Raw genomic sequence first — 22,008 nt, 5'->3', positions numbered from 1 at the left:
CTGCTATTAATCCGGATTGTAATAACGCCCCTCCCCCCTTCCCGTCCCACCTGGGGCGGCTCCGACTCCACATTAATGGCGTTAATCTGGTTTTAATCATCTCCTTTTCCTTTGTGCTGTGACGTGTTGCACTCACCTCCTCTCTCCTCCCCTTCTCTTCCTCTTCCCCCCCTCCCCGCTCCCCCATCCCTCTCTCACCGGCGCCCCCAGTCATCCGTCGGGAAAATGGTAAATAGCCCACGGCTGTGGTGGTTTCTTTTTCCAGGCATTTTCTTGGTCTGTTTTCTAACCCGGCGGGCTTGTCCCGACACCAATGGCTGATCAGAACCCCGTGCCCCCCCACGTGGGCCCTGCCCATTTGTCATAGGGTGGGGAGTCACCGGCAGGCATGTTGAGGCCGGAGGGGGAGGGGCAGCTCTGCCTTTGTTATTGTAGGGTTGCTAGTGAGCGCCAGCCTGCCTGTGCTGATGTTTCTTGGAGGGAGCTGAGGCTGGCCTCCTGGGTTTGTTATCATAGGGTTGCTGGGCTGGGGGAGGAAGCACAAGCTAAGCATGCCGGTTTGTTATTCTAGAGTCTCTCAAGCACGGAGCTGTGCTCACGGGTTGTTGTGTTGCACGTGGGTGCTAGGCTGCTGTATTACCGCAGATACACGCGAGGTTACTTAGCCGCATACGCTCACTTGTTATTGCGGGGGCCTGTGCGCTGCCGGGTTGTGTACATTGGCTTGTTATGGTAAGGTCGCCCCTTGCCAAGTCTGCGTTGCTCTCAGTCTGAGGGAGCAGCAGGAAACACCGATTTCAATCAGTGCTGTGAATCAGGTTTTGCATTTGTACTTTAGTTATTTCCCTGCCGAGGGCTCGATTCCCATCAGCCTTTTATGGCATTCAGGACTACTTCTGCCAGTTAGGACAATACCCCCCAGCTACAGGCATTGGTTGACGATTTGTGCGGCTTAACTTGCCCGGAGTCAGAGTCTGCCATTCTATGGTTGTGATTTTTTCAGAGAAAGGCGAACGGTGCCTTTCTCGTTGGCGAGACGACGACCCCATTTCTACGGGTGATTTGCGTCAAGCTCCATTTGGGTGGAAAAGTTCAACTCCGTGACAATTGCACAAAACCAGCGTTTGAATGAAAGCAAACGGGCTGGAAACATTAAAAATTAAAAAGTTTATCAGGCAGCGTTTTGTAGTGAAAACTAGCTGATCTATTCAGCAAAGGAAGCATCTGTGGCTAGTGAAATCTAGCAGCCGTTTCTGGTTACCATGGCCTTCTGGATTGTAGAACTAGTAGATCTCGTCCTCTCCAAGACTGGGGAAGGAAACAGTCTCCCAGTGGGTCATTGAACTTTGGGTGGCCTGGCCAGTGAATTGAACTAGTTGAATAAACTGTAAAGGCTAAAATATTCTCTCTTCCCTTCCTGAAGCCGGCTTAGCCCATCGGCAAACTCCGGCTCCTGGGGCTCGTCCGGGGACTTGCACCAGTTCAATGCTGTGACGATGCGGTTCTGGCGGGACCCAACTGAGAGTGCCAATTCAGGACCAGTAAAAGCAGCAAAGAATCCTGTGGCACCTTATAGACTAACAGACGTTTTGGAGCATGAGCTTTCGTGGGTGAATACCCACTTCTTCAGATGCATGTCTGCATCTGAGGAAGTGGGTATTCACCCACGAAAGCTCATGCTCCAAAACGTCTGTTAGTCTATAAGGTGCCACAGGATTCTTTGCTGCTTTTACAGATCCAGACTAATACGGCTACCCCTCTGATACTGGACAATTCAGGACCAATTGCTCAAACAGGGCAGACACAGCCCAAGGCTGGGGCTTTTCCACCTCTAAGGCAAACCAAACCAGCCAGACAAAAATGACTTCGGTTTCACCCCACTGGCTAACCACAAGTCACACAAGCAATTTCCTTAGACACTCCAGTCTCCCAGTATCACCACCAGTGCCACCCGTCCTGGGGATGAATGGTTATGAAAACCAACACCCCAGTAAAAGAAAAAGGTTCTCTCAATCCCAAAGGACCAAGCCCCAGACCCAGGTCAATATACACATCAGATCTTACCCACAAATCACACTGTTACCAATCCTTTAGAATCTAAAATTTAAAGGTTTATTCATAAAAGGAAAAAGCTAGAGATGAGAGCTAGAATTGGTTAAATGGAATCAATTCCATACAGTAATGGCAAAGTTCTTAGTTCAGACTTGTAGCAGTGATGGAGTAAACTGCAGGTTCAAATCAAGTCTCTGGAGAACATCCCCCACTTGGATGGGTCATTCAATCCTTTGTGCAGAGCTTCTGTTTGTAGCAAAGTCCCTCCAAAGGTAAGAAGCAGGATTGAAGACAAGATGGAGATGAGGCATCAGCCTTATATAGGCACTTCCAGGTGTAAGAACACTTCTTTGTTCTTACTGTGGAAAATTACAGCAAAATGGAGTTTGGAGTCACATGGGCCAGTTTCTGCACACCCTGCTGAGTCACAAGGCGTATCTGCCTCCTCTCAATGGGTCAGTTGTGTAGCTGATGGTCCTTAATGGGCCATCAAGCAGGCTAAGCAGAGCTAACACGCACTTGTCTGGGATCTTTCCCAGTAACACAGCACAAGTTTGAAATACAGACAGTATAGAGCCAATACTTATAACTTCAACTACAAAATGATACAGACATACAGACAGCATAATCATAACCAGTAACTCATAACTTGGTCTTAGACACCTTATATGACCCCCTTTACATAGGATTTGGTGCCACTACAGGACCTTGGTTGCAACCCATGTTCTATATGGTCCCAGTTTATATCAATAACATCACAAATGCTGCAACTTGCTGGGAAATTTGTCAGCAAATATGGACGGGCTGAATCTTCGTTTCTGTATTTGGGTTAAAATGTTTTAATAGTATAAATTTAGGTTGTGATGTTGATTATCAGTTTCCAATTTAATTTTAAATAGGTTTATTGTTAAAAAATTATATTTCATATAAATTTTTAAAAAATCTGATTTAAATTTTAAAATACCCTTTCGGTTTTTTTTAACAATAAAGGGTATCGACCCGGTTGAACATGCTGGTTTTTTATGGTGGTCGGACCCAGCAGGGGGCGCTTGTTTGTTATGGTAGGGTCTCCCTGTGACGAGGCTGGTTTGTTATGGTAGGGTCTCCCCGGGGGGTGGGGGAAGGCTGCATTGTTTATGATGGGCAGACCCAGCTGGAGATGCTGGTTTGTTGTGGTAGTGTCTCCCCGGGGGGTGGTGGAAGGCTGCATTGTTTATGATGGGCAGACCCAGCCATGGATGCTGGTTTGTTATGGTAGGGTCTCCCTGGGTGGGCTGGTTTGTTATGGTGGGCAGACCCAGCCGTGTATGCTGGTTTGTTATGGTAGGGTCTCCCCAGGGGTATGCGTTGTTATGGTAGGGTCTCCAGGGGGGGAGCTGGTTTGTTATGGTGGGCAGACCCAGCCTAGGAACTGTGGTGACCGCTGTGCCGTGCCGTCTCCCCCCTCCCTGGGGTGTGTCAGGCTCGGGGGTTCTGATCAGCCTTGCAGGGGTGGGTGAGTGTTTCCGTGGCTCCACGTGGCATGTCCTGCAGCTTAGGCAGCCAGGAACCTGGCAGCCAGGAACCGGTGCCTGCTGGGCGTGGCCTCTCCCGATCTGCACTGAGTACTAACCGCACCCCTTGCCCCCGCCCCCTGCGCTGGAACCAGGGCGCTCCGGTGCCCTCACCATAAGCCACGTTCCCCACTCTCCTGAGGGACTCGCCCGCCCCATCTGATACCCTGTCACGGACCCCTTCTCCTCCCCCAGCACTCTCTGGTCTCTTGGGGCTACGGGCGTGGGCAGGGCTGAGCTATCCTCTTATTGACCAGACTCCAACTAGCTTGACGCCCTGAGTAGGCAGAACGTGTCATCTTTGTGTTACCGACGAGGCTGCTTGTAGCCTCTGAACTGGAGAGGAGCGACATGCCGTCTCTGTAGTAACGCTGGTGTCCTTCTTCTATGGGTGCTTGTTCATGTCCAGTGCAATCAGGTGTGCTTGACAGCTGGAAGATTCCCCCCTAGCAGTGGCCTTAGGGTCGGCCTGGGCACCCCCAGGAGTCATGCCTTCATGGCACCCAATATGGGACCCTGCCGACCTGCCACCCGCTCAGTTCCTCCTTACCATCTGCTTTGCAGTATCTATCCTAGCGTACAGAGTTAGCACAGTAGTTATAGTTAATGGAGATTTCTTATCAGTTTCCTTTGGGGGCGATCTTCCCCCGGCACCGGCGTATGCCTCGGTCCCCACGCTTTAAACCGTGCTCGGACTGTGGCAGGTTTCTGCCAAGATGCCACCCACACTCTTAGGGCCTTAAGCATCTGGGCAAAGGGTATCCCTGATACCGCTGCAAGATCTATAAAGGGTTTTGCCCAAGGACCCTTGAGGACAGAGGGCAGCGTCTTTGGGCATTACTTGTGGAGGTGGCTTTTCAGCCCCAGTTGGAGTCCGCTGTGCCTGACGCAGCCTTGAGCTCCGCGTCCTCGGTGTGCAGCGCACCAGTGCCGAGGGAGGACTCAGTCAGAGACCCTCGATGCCAGCATCAGTGAGGCCGCGCTTCCCGGCCGTCTCCAGCACCCAAAGCTTGAGTCATTGCACCTCACAACATGCAAGCTGAACCCAATGGAGCTTGCCTGCCCAGACCAGGTTAGACAAGTCCTCCTGGGCTGTAGGAAACCCTCCACCAGGGCTACCTACCTTGTCAAGTGGAAGAGATTTTCAATCTGGATGGCGCAGCATCATTCACCCCCAACGCTCGCGTTGGAGCCACGAATACTGGACTGTCTTCTCCAGCTCAAACAGCAGGGGCTGTCCATGTCGTCAGTAATGGTTCACCTCACTGCCATTTCAGCCTTCCATCCAGGTGCAGAGGGACGGTCGGTCCTCGCCACCCATAGTCAGTCGTTTTCTGAAAGGTCTCGACAGGCAATATCCACACATCAGGCAGCCGATCCCACCTTGGGACCTTAACTTGGTCCTTTCCAAACATGGGGCCGCCATATGAACCACTGGCAACTTTCTGCCTGCTCCCTCTCTCGTACAAGGTGACGTTTCTGGTAGCCATAACCTCAGCTAGGAGGGTGTCTGAGCTCAGGGCCTTAACATCCAACCCTCCCTACACTGTGTTCTGTAAGGACACAGTGCTGCTCAGGCCTCACCCGGCTTTTCTCCCGAAAGTCGTCTCCCATTTTCACATCAACCAGGACATCATCCTCCCGGTGTTCTATCCTAAGCGGCAGGGAGCAGAGGCTTCTCTTGTTGGACGTCCCGCAGAGCGTTCGCCTGCTACATCAAGAGAACAAAGCCATTCCGAAAGTCCAGTCAACTCTTTGTGGCTGTGGTGGACAGAGTGAAAGGTCTTCCTGTTTCCTCTTAGCTGATTTCGTCGTGGATCCTGTTGTGCATACGTGAGTGCGACAACCTGCTCCTTCGATCCCTGCGCACTCCACCACGCTTTCACCACACACTGTGCGATCACCCAGCAGGCCCGAGACGACGCAGCCTTTGGTAGAGTGGTGCTCCAATCAGAGAACATCTGACCTTGGGCTTGGGAGTCACCTGATTGGAATGGCCAGGAACAAGCACTCGAAGAAGAAAAAACAGTTACTCAGCTTCTCATAACTGTTGTTCTTCAAGATGTGTTGTTCATGTCCAGTCCAACACCCACCCTTCAACCCCTCTATCGGGGTAGCCAGCAAGAAGGAACTGAGGGGGTGGTGGGTCGGCAGGGTCCCATGTTGGGCGCCATGAAGGCTTGATTCCAAGGGGCGCCAAGGTTGACCCTACGGATGTTGCTAGGGGGAATATCTTCCGGCTGGCATGCACGCCGCGCGCACATACCTGATTGCAATGGACATGGACAACGCATTTCAGAGAACAACAGTTACAAGAAGGCGAGTAGCCGTTCCTTGTAGCAGCACCATAGTACTGATGTATCCTCATAGAAACTTTGTGGTTGCTTTCTAGTAAAGTTGTGACGTCTTTGGGGTGTCAGTGAGATCGAATGTTCGCAATATTGTGGTGTCTTTCTAGAAATTATATGGCGTCTCTGTAGTATCTTTGTAGTAACAATGTGGTGTCCTATAATAACAATGCAGTAGTATCTTCATGGGAACTTCGTGGTGGTTTTGTAGTAGCTATATGGTGCTTTTGTAGTCTGTTTGGCGTATCAGTGTGGTATCCTTGGAGTAACAATATAAAAGTTTTTTCTTAGTATCTTTGTAGTAGTATCTTCAGAGCATCTGCGTAGTAACAATACAGTAACAACCCTTGCTGCATCTCTGTACTAATATTGTAATAGTAACTTTGTAGTATCTTTGTGTTAACAGTGGGGTCGTGACTTTGTAGTATCTGTGTGGTCACAATATGGTAGTATCTGGGTAGTAACAGTGTAGTTCTTTTGCAGTGTCTCTGTTCTAATATTGTGGTAGTATCTCTGTGGTAACCATCTGCAAGTATCCATGTAGTAACAATGTAATAGCATCTTTGCAGTATCCATGTAGTAACAATGTAGTAACATCTTTGCAGTATCTCTGTTCTAATACTGTGATAGGATCTGTGTAGTAACTTATGTAAGTGGTGGTTTGGGAATCGTAACTGTCACATGCACACATTAGCGTCTCTCTAAACAGCACAGCAGCAGACACAATTGGGGGCAAATCTACCTAGACCTGGGTGAGACGACCTGAGATGACCCCTTTCTGCCCCCTGCCCTGCTCCCTGCCCCCCAGCGCTGTGATCTCCAGTGATCAGGGAAGAGGAAAGGGGGAGTAGGCAATGGGGAGAATCCTAGCTGTGAAGGGGAGGAAGTGAACGGTGGAAAAGGGGCTGGTCATTAATGCCGCGTGGGGAGATATGAATCTACCCGAGGGCCAGGCACATAACCCCTGCCCGCAACGGGATTTATACCAGCATTAATGCCACAGTATGGCTGGTGTGACCGACCCTCTGCCCTTTGCCACTAATCCTGTTAACCAGCCAGGAGTCACATCCAGCTGGGGCCAGATGTGGCAGATGTTACTCAGACACCGCCCTTGTGTTACTCTGATTCGACTCTTACGATAGTCCTGTGTTTATTCCTACATTACTCAGACATTACTGGATTGCTCCTGCATTATTCCAGCACAATACCCTGACTTTACTCCTAGTTACTCTGACTTTACTCTGACTTTACTTCTCATTAGCCTGACTTGGTGCCTACATTACTCAGATATTACTCTGACATTACATTCCTGCATTATTCCAGCAGTACCCTGATTTTACTCCTAGTTACTCTAGTTACTCTGATTTTATTCCTAGTTACTCTGACTTTACTTCTCATTAGCCTGACTTGGTGCCTACATTACTCAGACTCAACTCTTGCAAAACTCCCACCTGTCTCTTTGCATGAGTTCAGATGTCAGGATTTGGCCCCGACAGAATTTTTTAAACGTTAATAGTGGTCCCTCTCCCCCAGTACCCTCCCCTCCTCCCTCTGAATTCTCTTTATCCTCCCACCCAACCGCCCGCTACACCGGCCAGGCAGGAACCCTGCCGGAACCAGCTCTGCTGGCACCAAGATGTCGGGGGTGAGGATATTGTTCTCCAGCTGGTAAAAAGAAACAATATCCCACCGACTGCATCCGCCACGGGCGACAACTCAGAGGAGCCCTGCGGGTCCCTAATGAGACGCATGCTGCCTGAACCCACTAACCTGAGCTGAATCCTGCAGGCCTTCTTCAGGCTCAACTGGGAACCAGTGGGCCAGATCCTGAGCTCCTTACTCAGGGATTACTCCCTACTTACTCACGGTGAGGGTTGCTCCCTCCCCACTTGGGGGTTACTACCTCCTTAGTGAGGGATTACTCTCTCCCGGCTTGGGGATTACTCCCTCCTTACTTGGGGTGGGGGTTACTCTCTCCTTACTTGGGGCAGGGGTTACTCTCTCCCTGCTTGGGGTTTACTCCATCCTTACTCAGGGTTTACTCCATCCTTACTCAGGGTGGGAGTTACTCCCTCTTATGATCTCATAGTGTTGAGCCCTGAGCAAGGCCTTCCAGGTGGTGCCCCCATGTGCTGTGTCCCAAAGTGTGGGCTGCCTGGCTGCCGCTGGCCCCTCTCCCCATGCCACCTGCGTGTGCTAACCCAGGTGGCGCTGCACCCAGGCCCCCTTGCCCAGTCGCGGCTGCTAACGTTGGCCAGTTCTATCTCTCCCCCTCCTCTTGCCCCGCTCTAGGAGAGAAGGTGATGGCAGATGATGAGTTCACGCAGGATCTCTTCCGGTTTCTGCAGCTCCTGTGTGAGGGCCACAACAACGGTACGGCCGGCTGGCTCGGCTTGGGGGCCGCACGGAGCCCAGGGGCCAAGGGGAATGCGTGGCTCCTCGGGGGCGGGGAACGTGAGGGCAGTGGGGGGGCCTGAATGGAGTAGGGGGACGCAGCTGGCTGGCTGGGTACTCTGTGGGTAGCAGGGCAGGAGCGGGGGTGCTAGGGTGGGCTCTGGGGTGGGCGCCTGGACAGGTAGATGGGGGATGGGAAGCCGGGGATGGATGAAGGGGCAGGCGGAGGGTGGGCCCTGCAGATGGGTATGTGGATGGGGGGTGGATTGTGGGTGGGTACCTGGGTTGGTGGGAGCCTGGGTGGGCCATGGGCACTGTGGGTAGGTGGGGGGGTGGGTGCTGTGGGGGGGGCGTGGGCACTATGGGTAGATGGAGGGGGCGGGCACTGTACGTGGGGCCTGTGGGCACTATGGGTAGGAGGGGGGTGTGGGCACTATGAGTAGGTGGAGGGGGCAGGCGCTGTGGGTTGGGGGGCGTGGGCACTATGGATAGCTGGGAGGGTGGGTGCTGTGGGGGGGGCAGAAGGCCTGTCGTTGGGCTGTGTGCCCTATGGATAGATGGGGGGGCGGGTGCTGCGGGTGGAGTGGGTAAGTGGGGGGGTGGAGGGGCCGTGGGCACTATGAGTAGGTGGGGGACAGGCGCTGTAGGAGGGGTCCATGGGCACTATGGGTAGGTGGGGGGTGGGCGCTGTGGGGGGCGATGCCGAGGGCACTATGGGTATGTGGGGGGAGGGTGCTGCGGGTGGAGTGGGTAAGTGGGGGCGTGGAGGGGCCGTGGGCACTATGGGTAGGTGGGGGACAGGCGCTGTAGGAGGGGCCTGTGGGCACTATGGGTAGGTGGGGGGGCAGGCACTGTGGGTGGGGATGCAGAGGGCACTATGGGTATGTGGGGGGAGGGCGATGCGGGGGGGCAGAGGACACTATGGGTAAGTGGGGGGGCTGGTGCTGCGGATGGAGTGGGTAAGTGAGGGAACTGGGGGGCCATGGGCACTATGGGTAGGTGGGGGGGCGGGCGCTGCTGGTGGTCAGAGGCAGAGTCCCATGCGTGACCAAGACATTGTGGGTGGGGAGCAAAGCCCCCTTGCCCGTCCCGGCGCCCCCATGCCAAGGGGTCTGGGCAGCGCTCCCCAGCGAGTCGCTGTGAGTGCTGACCCGGCGTCTCCCCCCTGCAGATTTCCAGAACTACCTGCGCACGCAGACGAGCAACACGACCACCGTCAACATCATCATCTGCACCGTGGACTATCTGCTGCGACTGCAGGTCAGCGTCCCCGCCCACCACACCCCCCTGTCAGTGGGCACCGGCTCCCAGAAACCCCCCTGTGGGCACCGGCTCCCAGAGACCCCTCCCTGCCAGGCAGCTGTCTCCTGCAGCCTTTTCCGCTCGCCGGCCCATGGCACAGACCGCTCTGGGGAGGGGGGGGACAGTACCTGCTCAGCCTGCCGGCCCTGCAGCCGATGGGGGACGGGGGGCTTAGCCCCAGGATCAGCACTAACCCGCCTGCCGCCCCTAGGAGTCCATCAGCGATTTCTACTGGTACTACTCGGGTAAGGACGTCATCGACGAGCAGGGCAAGCGCAACTTCTCCAAGGCCATGGCTGTGGCCAAGCAGGTCTTCAACAGCCTGACCGAGTATATCCAGGTATGGCCCGGGCACTGCCCCTGGGTACTGCCCCCAGCACTGCCCCCTGGCACTGCCCCCAGTATATCCAGGTACGGCCCAGGCACTGCCCCCGGGCACTGCCCCCAGCACTGCCCCCTGGCACTGCCCCCAGTATATCCAGGTATGGCCCGGGCACTGCCCCCAGGCACTGCCCCCAGTACAGCCAGGTATGACCCGGACGCTGCCCCCAGCACTGCCCCCTGGCACTGCCCCCAGAACATCCAGGTACGGCCTCCGATGCTGCCCCCTGGTGCTGCCCCTGAGCGCAGAAGGCCTGTCGTTGGGCCTGGTACAGCCAGGTACAGCCTCCGATGCTGCCCCTGAGCGCTGCCCCCATACAGCCAGGTACGGCCTCCGGTGCTGACCCAGTGCAGCCAAGTACAGCTGCATCTGCACCCTGCCCACTCCCATTCTCTGCACCAGCAAGGAAATAAATAGATGCGGCTGTGACCCTGGGGGTGGAGATGATCCCTCTATAACCAGCCCCACGCCCCGCCCCAGAGGTGCCTGTGTCTCTGCACTGGGTGAGGGATCCCTCTATAACCAGCCCCACGCCCCGCCCCAGAGGTGGCTGCGTCTCTGCATTGGATGAGGGATCCCTGTATAACCAGCCCCACGCCCCACCACAGAGGTGGCTGCATCTCTGCACTGGGTGAGGGATCCCTGTATAACCAGCCCCACGCCCCACCGCAGAGGTGGCTGCGTCCCTGCACTGGGTGAGAGGTTCTTGGATAACCAGCCCCACCCCAGAGGTGGCTGCATCCCCACACTGGGTGAGGGGTTCCTGTATAACCAGCCCCACGCCCCACCCCAGAGGTGGCTGCATCCCCACACTGGGTGAGGGATCCCTGTATAACCAGCCCCACGCCCCACCCCAGAGGTGGCTGTGTGTCCGGGTCGGGCGAGGGTCCCCGGGGGCGGTCAGTGCAGGGTTGGGTTCAGCGGCTGCCCAGTGACTCTGTCTCTCTCCCGCAGGGCCCGTGCACGGGGAACCAGCAGAGCCTAGCGCACAGCAGGCTCTGGGACGCCGTGGTCGGCTTCCTTCACGTCTTTGCCCACATGATGATGAAGCTGGCTCAGGTAACCCAGCTGCCAGCGCGGGTCGGGGGGGCATGTAGGGGGACGTCTGTCTCCCCCGCCAAGGGGTTGCCCAGCTCCTCAGGGCCTGCCAGGCTTGGGGCAAGCGTTCGGTGGCCAGCCACAGACATGCCATCTCCAATCTCCAAGGACGTCGGTAGCCTCCCTGACCTGTTCAGTAGCCAGCGGCTCCAGGTCAATTTCTGCCACCTGGGGCTGCCCCTGCGAGCATCCGCTGGGGATGGGCCGCCCACCTGGGTCCCGATCTGGGGCTGGGGCCCCCCGCCTGTTCTCATCCAAGGCTTCCCTCCCCCGATCGCTGGTTCTGAGCGCCCCCGCCCCCCCCCGCTGGTTCCCATCTGGCTGCGGGGAGCGGGAATGGAGACTAGAGAGAAGGATTTGGAGTTCAGCTGAAGTGCCCCCCAAACTTAACCCCTCCCCCCAGTAGGTCTCGTAGTTGCCAAGTTGGGGGCAGTTGGGGGGAGAGTCTTTGACCCCTTCAATGGCCGCACTAACCCAGATCGCTCTGTGCCCTGCCTGTCCTCCCGTCCCTCGATCCGTGGCAGCAGCTTTGGGTGTCTCTGACTGTCGCGTGTTTGTATGTCCCTGTCTCGCCTTCCTTTATGAGCCGCGCCCGGCAGAGCGGGGCCCACGGGCCTGGCACCCCCATTCCCCCTCTAGGCTGGGTGCAGCTCGGTAAGGACCCCCATGCAGCCCTGGTGGGGAGCCGCCAGGGCAGAATCAGCACTGCCTCAGGGCAAAGTGTGACAATGAATGAGGGGAAGCAGGGGACGGATCCAGGGATGCTGGCTGTGAGCAAGCAGGACTCGTGTCCATCCATCTGTCCATCCACCCGTCTGTCCGTTCACCCATCCTATCCGTCCACCCATCCATCCATCCTCCTACACCCGCATCCATCCATCCACCTACAACCCCATCCATCTATCCACCCACCCAGCCCTTCATCCATCCATTCATCATCCTCCTACACCCCCATCCATCCATCAATCCTCCTACACCCCATCCATCCATCCACCCAGCCCTTGATCCATCCATTCATCATCCTCCTACACCCCCATCCATCCATCCATCCATCCATCAATCCTCCTACACTCCATCCATCCACCCAGCCCTTCATCCATCCATTCATCATCCTCCTACACCCCCATCCATCCATCCATCCTCCTACACCACCATCCAGCCATCCATCCATTCTCTTATACCCCCATCCGTCCATCCATCCATCTCCTCCTACACCCATATCCATCAATCCTCCTACAACCCATCCATCCACCCAGCCAGCCCTTCATCCATCCATCCTCCTACACCCCTATCCATCCATCCACCCAGTCCTTCATCCATCCATCAATCCTCCTACACCCCCATCCATCCATCAGTCCTCCTACACCCCCATCCAGCCATCCAGCCATTATCTTATACCCCCATCCGTCCATCCATCCATCTCCTGCTACAGCCATATCCATCCATCAATCCTTCTACACCCCCAGCCCTTCATCCATCCATCCTCCTACACCCCCATCCATCCATCCATCCACCCAGCCCTTCATCCATCCATCCATCAATCCTCCTACACCCCCATCCATCCATCCACCCAGCCCTTCATCCATCCATCCATCTCCTCCTACACCCCCATCCATCCATCCATCCACCCAGCCCTTCATCCATCCATCCATCCATTCATCCTCTTATAACCCCATTCATCCATCCATCCATCCACCCCGCCCTTTATCCATCCATCCTCCTACACCCCCATCCATCCACCCACCCAGTCCTTATCCATCTGTCACGGGGTAATGCTCTGGAACTGCTTCATACGAAGCCAGGCAGGACTCTGGGGGGAGCCTCCTCTCTCTGAGCAGACCCTCTCCAGGGCAAGACGCTTACGTCGCTTCCACCTTCCTGGGTCTGACCTCGGAGCACTCAGCATCCTCTGCCCCTCTGTGCACTTCCCGCAGCGAGTCTGCCCCGGTGGGGTTCCTGGGGAAGCCAGAGGACCCTGCCCCCCACCTCCACAGTCAGACGTGACTCTCAGCCAGCCGGTAAAACAGGTTTCTTAGTCGACAGGACCACAGCGTAGGGCAGAACTTGCTGTCACAGAAATCAGTGACTTTCAGGCAAATCCATCTTGAGGGGAGAGGAACCCAGAGCCAGGTCTCTGCCCTCCCCCTGAGCCCCAAGCCAGCCAAGACTGACTTGCTTCCAGCCACCTGGCCCCTGCCCTGCCCGTTGCTCCTCCTCCGGCCTTTGTCTCGCTTCCTGGGCCAAGAGTCACCTGGTTGCATCCCCCTCCTGGGTCTCAGGTTCTGAAGGGGCGGCCATAGCATCCTGCAGGCAGCTGGAGCAACCCCCAGAAAGGTCACACCCACTTACTCCCACCACCTAGACAGTGGTGCAATACACAGGGAAACTGAGGCACACACCGCATTCATGCAAAACAGTAAAACTCACATACAACATAACAAGGGAAAACTCTCACTTGGTCACACCACCCACCCAGCCTTCGCTTCACCCTTCATCCATCTACCCCCCCAGCTCTCCATCCTCCCTTTCATCCTGCCTGTCCTCATGCTCATGATACCAGACTCTGCCCCTCATGGAAAATAGATTCACATATAATTTCGAGTGATGCATTCCAGTTGTTAGAGCAGGGGGCTGGGAGCCAGGACTCCTGGGTTCTATCCCTGGTTCTGGGAGGGGAGTGGGGGCTAGTGGTTAGAGCAGGGGGACGGGCGCTCCTGCTTGTAGACGTGTCCTTAGCTCAATCCTTTCCCTGCTGCCCTGTAGACTCCATTAGGTCTGGAAACCCCAGCCTCTGTAGCTGCCCCTGCTGCCAGGCCCAGCCTGGGGGTCGTGGAGCAGGCCCCCTGCCAGCCCAGGCAATAAAGAAAGGGGCCGGACATACAAAAATGCTCTTAAAAATGTTGCTGAATAACATTTTTATTCTGATGTGTGACAGATGAGCCAGCCGGCCGGACTCCGAAATGGCGTAAGAACCTGTGTGTGGCACGCGCCATCTCACGCCCGCGCTCGCCCCGCTCCGCCGCCCACCCTGTCTGCTCCCCTCCTCTCCTCTGGCTCCCTCTCTGTGCCCAGTCTGGTTCTCCAGCCTTTCCCCTGGCCCCGTCCGTCCTTCCTTCCTTCCTGCCTCCCACTCCCACCCCCACCCAGGCCAGACCAAACTAACAGCACCAGCCCAGTGCCACAGGCTGCCCCCCCCCAGCTTGATACCCGCCACACCTGCAAGCTCCCCCCAGCTCTCCAGGTCCAAGCCCCCGTAGCTAGGGCCCTAGGAAATCCATTTGATTAGTGGGGATTGGGGGATTTATTATTTTCTGATTTCGTTTTTTTCCATTTTTATAAAGAATGAATTCCGTCTTTGTGGGGGTTTTTAATGAGAATAGCTGGCTCCATTGACAACAATTAAGTAGCCTTACTATAAAGGCGTAAAAATGGTCAGAATTGGAGGGCAATGGGGAAACCTGATTTCACAAAAACCAAATCCTACAATTGAAATGAGCGCTCCTGCCACTCCGCAGTGCATGGAGCACTCGGGAATGCGGCCACACGGCCGTCGCTGAATAGTAACTCGTGTGTGTGTGTGTGTGTGTGTGTGTGTGTGTGTGTGTGTGTGGCCCCCGATCCGGAGCAGTTGTGTGGCTGCAGGTAGCTCTGTCCTGGGGGTCCCAGCGCCAGGGGGAGCTGGGCTCTGCGATTCCATGGGGCTTTCTAGGGTCCCACGTAACGAGGCCCTTCCCCCACGCAGTGTGGGCAGAGTCTGAACCCCGTGGGTTATCCCCGTGGGCAGAGTCCCTGATCTAGGGCGGGTGGCCCATAGCTGAATGAGGGGGGTGTCCATCCCCTGGTCACACCCCTGCACCTGGGGGAATGGGGCGTAGCTCATGGGATTCCCCTGGTGGGGCATGGGCTGTACTGTACTGTAATCCCTCTAGGAGGGCAAGGGGGCAGATAGAGCCCTTCCCGAGCCCAGGGAGCTGTCACGGAGTTGGGGGAGACCAGGCCCTGCACCCCCGGCTTCCTGCCATTCACCACGACTCTCAGCCAGCCAGTGAAGGAGAAGGTTTAGTTAGACGCCAGGAACACAGTCCAAGACAGGCCTTGCAGGTACAGACAACAGGACCCGCTCAGTCAGGTCCAGCTTGGGGGGCCCGGGAGGCCAGAGCCCCATCTGGGCTCCCCTCCATTTTCCCAGCCAGCTCCCCGACCCCGGGCCAGGAGGTCACTTGATCACTTTGTTCTTCAACACTTCAGTTGGCACCTATGCAGAGGAGGGGCCCAGGCCATTAGTTGCCAGGAGACAGGGTGTCGGCCATTCTCCATGCAGACAGGATCACACTGGCTCCCCAGGGCTTCACAACAATTACACACACCCCCCAGACACTTGAGAAATGCATAGGGGAAACTGAGGCACCCACACAGCACCCAGGGAAAACACCAAGAACACTTCCACCACGTCACATCTCTATCCCACTTCATCACAGGGCGGGTCCCCGGAAAGTGCGGGGGGTTGGTCTGGCCTGGATCCCCCCATCTGGCACGTCTCCCGCCCCCCCGTGTAACAATCTCCCCCCCTCATCCTCCAAACCTCCTCCCCCCAGTATCTCGGGGGAGCTGGGCGAGCAGGCTGGCACTGTGCTTGGCTGGTGCTTCTGTTTGCTCTGAGCGCTGGGGGAGGTTCCGGGTTCTGGTCTCTAGTGGGTGCTGATGGGGTACGACGGCGGCTGCTGGGCTGGTTCTGCCCCCGCCCCCCGAGTGCACCAGGAGAAGGGCCTCAACTCCAGGAGCGTGTGGTTGGTGGGGGGATGGGAACGCTATCCCCTCGGAGTGGCCGTACGCTCGTCACCAGGCCTGTGCGTGCCATCGCACGCACGTGTGCACACAGGCTCGTGCACACCAATGTGGAACGTGATTCAACGTGGCCACACGTGGCGCAGGCCACTGACCTAAGCACACAAGCTGTCATGCACACGCACACCTGGGCGCACACCTGCATCTATGCACAAGATCTTGTGCACACGCCTCAGATCACATGCACAAGAGCGCGTGTGCAAGATCTTGTTCATATGCAAGGATGTGCCACACGAGATCGCACCCCTGAGAGCTTGCACGCACACATGGCCTCTTGCACACCCACACATGCACATGCACGAGAGGGACACGCATGCAATCACATGCACGAGGGCTTGTGCACATGTTCCACCCTGGGGCCGAAGTAGGGGGCAATTTCTCCTGCCCGTATCCGTGGTGTAGTTTTTGCTGGTGGGGGGAGGTGTGGATCTCTGCACTCTGTCTTGGCTCTGCACCCTAGAACAAGCTGTGGGGGTGCTGGGGACACATTTAGGGGGGTGTTTTTCTGCGCCCAAACTCTCTCTTTGTTGCGCTGCCCGTGAGGACCATTTCCGGAGCAGGCAGTACCCCGAGGTAAGAGGGGGAGGGGTGCGGCTCCCCCTCCCCCGCTTGGTCCCTGTGCAGCCCCAGCCCGTTGCTCACTCCGCAGGGGAGGACTTGGGGGGAGGCTAGTTGGGAGCTGATGGGGCGTCTCTGTCTGCAGTGCCAGGCCCTGGGACAGTGGCGACCCTGCCCGGGGATGGAGTAGAAGGGGTCCCCCCCAGTGTGCGGTGTTTTCCCGACCAGGCGTCGGGCCGCAGCCCCAGTTGGCACGGTGCAAGGCAGCTTCAGCTGGGATCGGCCAGGCCCACCCAGGCGCGTCGTAGCAGCCAGGGGTTCGGCAACTCAGCTGCTCCAAAGTCCCTGGCACTCGGGCCTGGGGAGCGTGAGGCTGGGCAGCCCTGCGAGGCACGCACGGGGGGTCGTGGGCACAGACCCTGGGCGAGACTCACGGTGCCCAGGCTGGGGTCACGGGTCTGGCTGGGGTCTGAGTTCGAGGCATATCCCTGGTCTCCCCTTGGCCCATAGCGCAGGGGGGCTGGGAACCCTGATCCTGCTGAGTCAGGGAGCGCAGCTTGCAGCTTCCAGCCAGAGACACTGATGGGAAAGCGCCGTGCGAGGGCAGGGGTGTGCGTATGTGCAGAGGGGGCCATGCAAGGGCAGGGGTGTGCATATATGTGGGGGGGGGCATGTGAGGGCTGGGGCGTGCGTATTTGTGGGGAGCCGTGCAAGGGCAGGGGCGTCTGTATGTGTGGGGAAGCCATGCGAGGGCTGGGGCGTGCGTATGTGTGGGGAGCCATGCAAGGGCAGGGGCATCTATGTGTGGGGGAGCCATGCGAGGGCTGGGGCATACGTATGTGTGAGGAGCCATGCAAGGGCAGGGGCGTCTATGTGTGGGGGAGTCGTGCGAGGGCTGGGGCATGCGTATGTGTGGGGAGCCATGCAAGGGCAGGGGCGTCTATGTGTGGGGGAGCCGTGCGAGGGCTGGGGTGTGCGTATGTGTGGGGAAGCCGTGCGAGGGCTGGGGCGTGCGTATTTGAAGGGGACCCATGTGAGGGCAGGGGCGTGCGTATGTGCAGGGGAACCATGTGAGGGCAGGGGTGTGTGTATGTGCAGAGGGGGGGCGTGTGAGGGCTGGGACGTGCGTATGTGCAGAGGAGACATGCTGGTACGGTGGGAATCTCGCTCGTCTCACGTCGCTCCCCGTGTCTCCTCAGGACTCCAGCCAGATTGAGCTGCTGAAGGAGCTGCTGGACCTGCAGAAGGACATGGTGGTGATGCTGCTGTCCCTGCTGGAGGGTGAGGGGCACTGGGCCAGGGCTCGAGATCCCCCACCCCAGCCGGGCAGGTGGCAGCACCTCTCGCTGGCCCCTCTGGGCGGGGAATCCCGGCCTGGCACATGTGGGCGCGGTTCAGGGCACCACAACCCCTGTCACTTGTCCAGGCCCCTCCTCTCTCTCTCCATCCTTTCCCCCACACACCTTTCCGCTCATCTGTCTGCCCCCCACCCGCCCATGCCCATCAATCTGTCTGTCCGTCCATCTGCATGCACACCCCTCTCTCTGGCCATCGGCACACATGCCCTTCTGGCTGGCTGTCCATCCATCTCTCCTGCCTCCCGCTGCCCCCACCCACCTGTCTGTCCATCCATCTAACCTCTCTCCTCCTGCCCCGGCCCAGGGAACGTGGTGAATGGCACCATTGCGCGGCAGATGGTGGACATGCTGGTGGAGTCATCCAGCAATGTGGAGATGATCCTCAAGTTCTTCGACATGTTCCTGAAGCTGAAGGACATCGTGGCGTCGGACGCCTTCCTGGACTACATCACCGACCCGCGGGGGCTCATCTCCAAGAAGGACTTCCAGAAGGCCATGGACAGCCAGAAGCAATACACGCCCTCCGAGATCCAGTTCCTGCTCTCCTGTTCCGAGGCGGACGAGAACGAGATGATCGACTACGAGGAGTTCGCCAACCGCTTCCAAGAGCCGGCCAAGGACATCGGCTTCAACGTGGCCGTGCTGCTGACCAATCTCTCGGAGCACGTGCCCCACGACAGCCGGCTCAAGACCTTCCTGGAGCTGGCCGAGAGCATCCTCACCTACTTCCGGCCCTACCTGGGCCGCATCGAGATCATGGGGGCCAGCAAGCGCATCGAACGCATCTACTTCGAGATCAGCGAGACCAACAAGGCCCAGTGGGAGATGCCCCAGGTCAAGGAGTCCAAGCGGCAGTTCATCTTTGACGTGGTCAACGAGGGCGGTGAGTCGGAGAAGATGGAGCTCTTTGTCAACTTCTGCGAGGACACCATCTTCGAGATGCAGATCGCGTCGCAGATCTCGGAGGAGGAAGCTGGGAAGGAAGAGGAGGAGGAGGAAGAGACCGAAGGCGGGGAGGGGACCGAGGCGGGGAAGGCGGCCGGGGCTCCTCCGGAGGCGACCTCAGCTTTCGGGGAGTTCCTGGCGGGGGTGCTGGACTTCTTCTGCATGTTCACCTACCGCAACGTGCGCCGCCAGCTCCGCCGGCTGAAGAAGATGACAGTCAAGGAGCTGGCGGTGGGCGTGAGCTCCTACGTCTACGCCGTCCTCCTGGGAACACTGCTCTTCTTCTCCGGCGTCCTCAGGGGCCTCTTGCTCCTCCTCTGGAACGTGCTCTTCGGCGGCGGGCTGGTGGAAGGTGCCAAGAAGCTGACGGTGACCGAGCTGCTGGCCAGCATGCCCGACCCCACGCAGGACGAGGTCCACGGGGACCTGGGGACGGCTGAGGATGGGCAGGAGGTGGCCGAGGGCGAGGAGGCAGCCAAGTTCGTGGAGGCAGGCAAGGAGGAGGCTCCCGATGAGGCGGGGGAGGTCTTCAGGCTGGAGATGAAGAAGGACACCGGGCATTACCGAGCAACTGCCCCCGATGCCCCTGGGGGGCTGGGGGATATGGGGGATACCACGGCGGTGGAACCGCCCACCCCAGAGGGGACTCCCATCCTCAAGAGGAAGCTGGCGGTACGTTGGGGGTTGGGGTGGGGTTGGTCTTTTGACAGCAGTCAGGACTCCTGGGTTCTCTCCCTGGTTCCGGGGACAGGGGGGCGTATCTAGTGGTTAGAGCAGGGGGCTGGGAGCCAGGACTCCTGGGTTCTATCCCAGCTCTGGGAGGGGTTTAGGGTCTAGTGGTAAGAGCAGGGGGCTGGGAGCCAGGACTCCTGGGTTCTATCCCAGCTCTGGGAGGGGTTTAGGGTCTAGTGGTTAGAGCAGGGGGCTGGGAGCCAGGACTCCTGGGTTCTATCCCAGCTCTGGGAGGGGTTTAGGGTCTAGTGGTTAGAGCAGGGGGCTGGGAGCCAGGACTCCTGGGTTCTATCCCATTGTGTGGCATTACAGACATGTTCCCAGCCCAGCTAGGCCAGGGCTCAGGTCTGGTCTCAGGTATCAGACCATGTACCAGGGGCCCCTTTCCCCCGTCCGAGGTCCCTGACGCAGGGTCTGTTGTGTCACTCCTCAGCTGGAAGGGGAGGAGGAGGCCCAGCCGGAGCCGGAGAAGATCCAGGAGCCGCCTGCGGAGACTGAGAAGGCCGAGTGAGTGGGGCTGGGGGGAGCTGCAGGGAGTGGGCCCCTGGTCCAGGGTGTTGGGGCCTGCGGGGGGCGGTTCTCAGAGCTCGGGGGGGGTAGCTTAGGCCATTAGGGGAATGGCAGGGCAAGCCTGCCCCACCCGTCCCCCACCAGTGTGCCCCTGCCCTGGGGAGGGGGCTGCTTCGCAGGCTGGGGGGCAGTTTGGGGCAAGGGAAGGGGCTTGGCATAGGGGGAGGGGTTGAATATGTGAGGGTGGGTGGTGCATACCCTGCATTGCCCCCCCACCCCCGCAGCACAGAGAATGGGGAGAAGGCGAGGCCGGAGGAGCCAGAGTCCCCCCAGGAGCCGGCGGCTGAGGCCCCGAGGAAGCATCGGAGGAAGTCGGCCACCCCACGGGAGCGCAAGGAGGAGCCGGCCGACAGCAGCTTGGAGTTCTGGGCCGAGCTGGAGATCCAGAGGGTCAAGTTCCTGGTACTGTGGGGCTCGGGGAGACGGGAGTCGGGCCGTGGGGCGGGGAGGGGAGAGGAGGGCCCCCCACCGCCCAGCCACCTCGACGCTGACCCACTCTGTCCTTCCAGAACTACCTGTCCCGGAACTTCTACAATCTGCGCTTCCTGGCCCTCTTCCTGGCCTTCGCCATCAACTTCATCCTCCTCTTCTACAAGGTCCGGCGCCGAGGCCCTCGCCCGGCTCGGGGGGGAGGGTGTCTAGTGTTTAGACATGGGGGCTGGGAGGCAGGACTCCTGGGTTCTCTCCCAGCTCTAGGAGGGGAGTGGTATCTAGTGGTTAGAGCAGGGAGGGCTGGGAGCCAGGACACCTGTGTTCTATCCTGGCTCTGAGAGGGGAGTGGGGTCTAGTGGTTAGAGCAGGGGACGGCTGGGAGCCAGGATGCCTGTGTTGGTACTTGGGTCTGGGGGGGTTCATGGTGCGGGGTTGGAGGGGGTGTGGCTCCCCTCGGCCCCGCCCCCACGCTGTCCCTGCCGCGCAGGTGTCGGACTCCCCACCGGGCGAGGAGGAGCTGGAGGACTCCGGCTTGCTGGAGGAGCTGCCCGAGGGCTCAGGCTTCGGGGCCAGCGGTGACGGGGCCGGGGAGGACGAGGAGGACAGCGTGGTCTATTTCTTCCTGGAGGAGAGCACAGGCTACATGCAGCCCACGCTGCAGTTCCTGTCCATCACCCACACCCTGGTCGCCTTCCTCTGCATCATTGGCTACAACTGCCTGAAGGTGAGCCCCGCCCACCCGCCACATGGCCACGCCCAGCTGCCTGCCACGTGGCCCCGCCCACTGGCCCCAGGGCCATGCCCAGCTGCCTGCCATGTGGGCATGGCCACGCCCAGCTCCCTGCCACGTGGCCCCGCCCACTGGCCCCAGGGCCATGCCCAGCTGCCAACTGTGTGGCCATGGCCACGCCCAGCTGCCAGCCACGCCCAGCTGCCTACCATGTGGCCCCGCCCATCCACTCACCACATGTCCTTGCCCACCCACCATGTGGCCACGCCCAGCTGCCTGCAATGAGGCCATGCCCCCCCACCCCCGGTATTGAGCCATGTCCCCTTCTCCCCCCCAGACCGAGGGGCTGTTGGGCTGGGAGGCTGAGGGGCCAGCGGGAGTCCCCTCTTCAGCCAGGACCCCCCCACACACCCCTCAGCTGGGAGCCCCCTGCGATGCCCTAACCCTCTTTGGGCCAGGACCCCCCTGCGATGCCCTGAGCCCCCCTTGGCCGGGAGCCCCCGGCAACGCCCTGACCTCCTCTCCCGGCAGGTCCCACTGGTGATTTTCAAGCGGGAGAAGGAGCTGGCCCGCAAGCTGGAGTTCGACGGGCTCTACATCACCGACCAGCCCGAGGACGACGACATCAAGGGCCAGTGGGACCGGCTGGTGCTGAACACCCCGTGCGTGGGGGGCTGGGCCTGCGAGGGGGGGATTGGGCATGCGGGGG

The 22,008-nt window shown here is 58.6% G+C and overlaps 1 protein-coding gene across 4 annotated transcripts in view; it reads left to right on the top strand.

Moving 5' to 3' along the window:
- The window catches only part of RYR1 (ryanodine receptor 1), a 108,580-nt gene that overhangs the window by 79,377 nt on the left and 7,195 nt on the right, over positions 1 to 22,008 (top strand). For 2 of the 4 annotated variants that reach the window (XM_050928317.1, XM_050928316.1), the window contains 13 exons: positions 211 to 228; positions 8,246 to 8,326; positions 9,519 to 9,607; positions 9,861 to 9,989; positions 10,986 to 11,090; positions 14,065 to 14,094; positions 17,732 to 17,813; positions 18,195 to 19,507; positions 20,001 to 20,074; positions 20,362 to 20,539; positions 20,647 to 20,733; positions 21,057 to 21,293; positions 21,831 to 21,961. In XM_050928317.1, the coding sequence (XP_050784274.1) occupies positions 211 to 228; positions 8,246 to 8,326; positions 9,519 to 9,607; positions 9,861 to 9,989; positions 10,986 to 11,090; positions 14,065 to 14,094; positions 17,732 to 17,813; positions 18,195 to 19,507; positions 20,001 to 20,074; positions 20,362 to 20,539; positions 20,647 to 20,733; positions 21,057 to 21,293; positions 21,831 to 21,961 (2,554 nt within the window). The remainder of the gene's footprint in view (positions 1 to 210; positions 229 to 8,245; positions 8,327 to 9,518; positions 9,608 to 9,860; positions 9,990 to 10,985; positions 11,091 to 14,064; positions 14,095 to 17,731; positions 17,814 to 18,194; positions 19,508 to 20,000; positions 20,075 to 20,361; positions 20,540 to 20,646; positions 20,734 to 21,056; positions 21,294 to 21,830; positions 21,962 to 22,008) is intronic. The other 2 variants (XM_050928319.1, XM_050928318.1) reach the window with 1 other exon arrangement.

This window comes from Gopherus flavomarginatus, chromosome 18 (genome assembly GCF_025201925.1).
Source record: "Gopherus flavomarginatus isolate rGopFla2 chromosome 18, rGopFla2.mat.asm, whole genome shotgun sequence".
Taxonomy (NCBI): domain Eukaryota; kingdom Metazoa; phylum Chordata; order Testudines; family Testudinidae; genus Gopherus; species Gopherus flavomarginatus.
The sequence above is the reverse complement of the archived record's forward strand: the minus strand, read 5'-3'. Positions and strand labels throughout refer to the sequence as shown.